The sequence below is a fragment of the Humulus lupulus genome, chromosome 3 (assembly GCF_963169125.1).
Source record: "Humulus lupulus chromosome 3, drHumLupu1.1, whole genome shotgun sequence".
Lineage (NCBI taxonomy): Eukaryota > Viridiplantae > Streptophyta > Magnoliopsida > Rosales > Cannabaceae > Humulus > Humulus lupulus.
Genome location: NC_084795.1, coordinates 64,333,665 through 64,339,664, shown reverse-complemented (window position 1 = coordinate 64,339,664; position 6,000 = coordinate 64,333,665). Strand labels below are relative to the sequence as shown.

Here is a 6,000-nt window from a genome sequence, read left to right as displayed (position 1 = left end):
GACTATATCTTTATTTATTCAAAGAAATCTAGAATTTCTAAAACAAAATAGAAATTTTAATTTTTCAACTAAAAATGAAATTTCTAAATAAAACTACCCTCCAACTCCTCCAGGTTTACTTGAAACCAAAATCCTCATCAGTCTCTTCCGCCTTTTCAGGGTTTTGACTCTGCAAAAGGAAAAACAAAGAAAAATAGATCAGTGGCATATATTTTTGAATCTACTATCCAAAAATTTGAATATGCTATTCATAGCATTTGAATCTACTATTCAAAGTTGAAAAAATATATGTAAATCTCATTTACCTTTTACGTTTGATACAAATGATGACACTCAGCAAAGGCTTCCTTTGTCATTGCTTGCCACATCTCATGAGCTGAGTTATAGTGTATATATTTTTCCTTTGTTTCGTCAAGCGTGGTTGAAAGCATGCAATAATGTGTCAACCGATCGTATTTCATCCAATTTGCATATTTTTCTTCTGCTTCATAGCTAGTAGCCAAAGATGGTTCTGTTGGAGGTTTGTTTCAAACAGTTGACATCCATTTCTTATAAGAAAAAATGGTCAAAATGCCTCGAAACCAGTGTCACATGTTTTCAGGTTTAAAAACCAAAAAATTGAGAAAGACACCGGTGTGTAATTCACCAATAGAAATTTTTGCTGGGAATAAATAAATATACAAAAATGAATTTATGCATATAATAAATATCAGTAACTTTCGAAATAGTAAACATGATGCATGAATGCAACAATTAAAGAACACATAAAAATATTTACTAATTCTGCGATTAATTAATTTGAACATTAATGGACCAGCCTTAGGGTAGGTCAAACTAATTCCAAATTAATTTTGAGACAAGTTCTCAAATTTATAAGTGAAAACTTAAATCAACATTTCTCTTTTGACTTATGAACAACCGTTTGTTTGGTCAAGAATACACTAGTCCGCTCGAAAGCCTAATGTACCTTGTGAGTAAAACCCATTATTTTAGATCAATGACTTAACTCAAGAGTGTGCCTTAGGGTCAGTCAAACTTGAAATACATCATTAAATCCTATTCTTGAAAAAGAAGTTTTTCTTGAGAATAACACAGTTGGAAGCCTTCCTTAGGGGGACACAAGCAATGGTGTCGCGAGGCCCTCTCCATGCTACCTCGGTGCCAACTAATAACGAAGATCATGTGACTTATTGTCATAACTTCCTCTCCCACTCACTATTTTCAAATATGTGTTTTCTCAAAACATTCTATGCTTTTTAATTGGTTTGTAAAAATAAAGTGATCTATTTTTACCAAATGATATTCTAATAATTACTAATCAAATTAAGAAAAATTAAAATTATAGAACTATGCCCTAATTAATTCAATTTTAATTTGCTATAATTACTAGGAATATAATTTATTATTTAATAAAACAATTTTATTAAATAGTAGAAATTAAACAACTTTTTAAAATCTATTTCCCCTCTTGAACTAGTTAAAACTAGATTTATTATTATATGGTCCATCACATAAAGCATATAATCATATAGGACAATCCTAAGGCATGTTTCTACTCATATGCGATGCATGCATAATTTTAAATATTGTGTGGGTATTATGTATGGCATGTCAAGAATGCATGATAAATTATTAAACAATTTAATCACATTCAAACATTTAAATAAATAAATAAATGCAGGCTGGGTGTCTTGGGTATTTCTAGAAAAATTACAACACTTGCAAAATATACACAAAAATGTAAAAGACTAAATAAAACCTAAAGAGATCTCTATCTTCAACTTTGGGTCTTCACAAGTAGTCTTGATCCATTAAGTCATTTTTCCATTTAATTTTGAATTAAAATAACTTTTAATTATCTTAAACAAATTTTAAGAATAATTAACTTGGGCTTTAATGCCTGATAAGTTATTAGGCCCAGTTTTGAATTTGGGCTCAAAGAATTAATTCAAAATAAAACAATTTTCAATTATGGGATAAAATAAATTAGGCCCATAATTTAAATGGATAACTTAGATGCATGCCCTAGGGTTTAGAAACCCTAGGGGCAGCTGCATGTGGTGGCTCAGCGAGGCATGACAGCAGGCGCAGGGGGCTCGGGTGCGCATGGCTCAGGTGACGCAGGCGCGAGGCACGCGACTGGGCGAGGTGCACAGGGGTGCGCGGTTGGGAGAGGTGCGCAGGGCCGTGCGACTAGGCGAAGGCTCGGGCTTCAGGGCACAAAACCCAGGGCTCGGTCCTTACATAATTTTTTCAAATAATTTAATGTAGAAACTTAAATTACAAAAAAATTCCTATGCCCCAAAATGGCTTACATTTTTCATCTATACATTTAAGAACAATTCCTAAACCCAAAACACCATATAATTAACGACTCTTAAGAATAATCTTTAATCATACATACATCCATCCATTCACATATATTATGATAACATAAGAATGCATATTATGCCCACACAGTAATTAATGTATGCAAAGATTAATGATCACTCTGATACCAATTGTTAGGAACGAGTTTCTTGACATGCAGTGGAATGGTGGTGGGTTGGCCCAATGTACAACAAAAATTTTGTAACATATTTAAACTACCTTTAAATATGTGGATCCATTAATATACACAAAAATTTTGTAACATATTTAAACTACCTTTAAATATGTGGATCCATTAATATACATAGATTAATCATAAGCAAGAAAATAATAGAAAACATACCTCTTGATGCCTATCAAGTGTCTTTGCTATCTTTTCGTAATTTGAACGAATTCCTATCCAAGCTGCTCCCAAGTACTCACACCAAGATCTTCCACAACATTCTCTACACCTCAAGACGTGCGTGGGCACTTAGAGAATAAAGGATGGTTAATTTCTGATTCTACTTGATGTACTCAACACATGAGATCAAGAGAATAGGCCTGAGATTGGCTCTTTATCTTTTTCAGGGAGAGATAGATAAGTATCGTTCTTTTCTTTGGAGCGAATAATAGTTTTTCTTGAGTATATTGTTTATTTTCTGATAAGTCCAACTTAAAAAGAAAATATTCAAATTAAAAAAAAAATATGTAACCAATTTACAATTTATCTTTTAATTAATTAATTATCTCATTAATGAAAATATCCAAATACTAACTTTTGAATTTTTCATTAATTAAATAAATAAAATTGAAAATTTATCCTTGAAAAATGTGAAGTACTCGTGTACCACCTTATATTTTAGGGATATTTGATTTTTCCATAGTTATTTATTTAAACTACCTTATCAGATAAAATCCAACAACCTGATAATTAATTCAAATTTGAATTAATTATCTTTTTAAATAATTATCAAATAATATTAATTATTTGAATAAATATCAATCTTTTAAATTTAAATGTAATTTGAACTTATCAAATTATTATCTCCCACTCAAAAAAAGATATTTACTTAATTCTACCAATTAATTAAAACCAATTTAAATTAAATAATAATTTCAAAATTAAATATTTAATTTATTATAATTTCAAATATTATAATTAATTAATTATTTAATATAATTTCAAAAATAAAATCAATTATTTAATATAATTTAAAAAAATACATAATAATTAAATATTAATTAATGTTGTTAATTACAACTAATTTGTAATTAATTAATTAATTAATTAATCAATATTATCACATAATTGCATATTTGGCTCGAGTAACAAATTTCTTCGTAAATATGTCTTTCAGCCATTTTTCCCTTTATATCAACTCTTGTCTTCAATAGTGTTGATAGAGTCACTATGGGGACCTATGGACCTATAATTCCAAGCTCCAATAAATTTGAAATTATTAATTATACTCTTTAATTAATTAATCTCATGATTACTCCACTATAAATATGAGACTGCACTCTTGTAATTATAGACATTTCATTTACTGAGTACTTTATAAAATAAAGTGTTTATTGATATAACCATTACATACAAATTAACCCTCTAATAATGGTTCATAATTAATCGGGAATAAAATTATCGTTTTACCCTTTTAATTATATATTGTTTTCTTAAGTACCATCGACTTTACTAGTGAATGTTAATCCACAACTAAATTATGAATTTGAGCTCAATAACCTTTCAGTCCCAAAAGTCAACCCTTAAGAGAACCATTATTCAATCTCTTACAAGAAGGTATAGATTCCATATTTGTATACTATGTCTCCAGCCATTTACATTAATGAGTTCCCAAAACAAAAGTTTATAGCCTGATCATTCTGACATACCCTAACGAGTGAATCAAAGAACTCATATAACATAAACAGGAGTTCATAGTAACTTCATGATTAAGATCTATTTGTATATGATCATCAGTTGATATATTAATACTTCGAAACAGTATTTAACTAAGTATTAATAAACATATCTGGTCCAGTTCTATATATTATCTAATATATAAAGTACCTCCTCTAAAGTGTCCTACTACACTAGTAATCTGGATCTAGATCACATGTATTCATAATACTAGTGGACTGTACTTGGTGTAATTAATCTAAAGATTCCATAACTTTATTTTACTTCGAACTATTCAAGTTCATTTATCTTAAGCACAATCCTCCCGTACCAATACGTGTGTGAGATCACATATATGAACTTAGGAGTTTTTATGATATTTACATAATATTATCACAAAATAATATATTCCATAAAATATATGCATAACAAATTCAATTTATTTATTTATTTCTTAAAACATTGTGTACTACATATGCTTTCAGGGCATAATTCCCAACACCTACACCAAGGATTCATTAACCTCAACGGTTCCGAAAGGCCAATCTTGACAAAAAATTCTCTAAATTTCTTGAGGTATTAAAGAAACTTCACATTAACATTCCTTTCGCAAAGGCTCTAGAACAAATGCCTAGTTATGTGATGGTTATGAAAAAGATATTGTCTAATAAGAGAAAAATGGAGGATTATGAAACTGTGGCATTAACAGAAGAGTGTAGTGCAATTATTCAAAAGAAACTTCTTCAAAAGTTAAGAGATTCGGGTAGTTTCACTATACCTTACACCATTGGGAACTTTTATTGTGAGAGGGCTTTATGTGATCTGGGTTCAAGCATTAATTTAATGTCGCTACCCATATTAAAAGGACTTGGTTTAGGGGAAGCTAAACCTACTACTGTTACTCTTCAACTGGTTGACCGTTCATTAACACATCCTCGAGGTATTATAGAGGACGTTCTTGTAAAGGTAGATAAGTTCATTTTCCCAGTGGATTTCATTGTATTAGATATGGAGGAAGATGAGGACGTGCCTATTATATTGGGATGACCATTTTTAGCTACGGGGCAAGCTTTGATAGATGTCTAGATGGGTGAGTTAAGGCTCATAGTACAAGGTGATGAGGTAGATTTTAATGTTTTTAAAGCCTTGAAATATCCTTCAGTTAGTGACAGATGTTTTAGTGTTAGCGTATTGGAGGAACAAGGTAAATGGGTCAAGTCTATTAAGGATCCACTTGAGTTGAGTGTGGTCACAAGTCCTGAAGAGTGTGATGGTACTGAAGCCAGTGAATATGTTAAGTGGTTGAAATCATCGGGGCAAATTTATAAAAAGACATATGAGGAATTGGGGAAGTGCATGAGAGACCTCTCCCATCTATAGAGAAGCCACCAGCTCTTGAGTTAAAGACTTTACCGGATCATCTTAAGTATGCTTATTTGGGTAAGAATGACACTCTCCTAGTTATTATTTCAGCTTCATTATCTCTGGTTGAAGAAGAGAAGCTACTTAGGGTGTTTAGGGCTCACAAGCTAGCAATTGGGTGAACTCTAGCAGACATCAAGGTTATAAGCCCTTCAACGGTGATGCACCGTATATTAATGGATGATGATAGTAAGCCTAGTATCGATGCTCAAAGGAGGCTCAATCCTTCAATGAAAGAGGTGGTAGGGAATGAAATTCTTAAATGGTTGGATGTAGGGGTAATTTACCCAATATCTGACAGTGCATGGGTTAGTCCTGTTTAGGTAGTC

The 6,000-nt window shown here is 31.2% G+C and overlaps 1 protein-coding gene across 1 annotated transcript; it reads left to right on the top strand.

Annotated features, from left to right (window-relative positions):
• Nucleotides 1-4,927: 4,927 nt before the first annotated feature.
• On the top strand, nucleotides 4,928-5,296 carry LOC133824257 (uncharacterized). The gene has a single exon (XM_062257126.1). It carries the CDS (start codon nucleotides 4,928-4,930, stop codon nucleotides 5,294-5,296), a length of 369 nt encoding a protein of 122 aa, XP_062113110.1.
• Nucleotides 5,297-6,000: the final 704 nt, after the last annotated feature.

Coding starts and splice junctions, on each gene's coding strand:
- LOC133824257 (XM_062257126.1), top strand. CDS start 4,928: ATGGAGGATTATGAAACTGTGGCATTAACAGAAGAGTGTAGTGCAATT.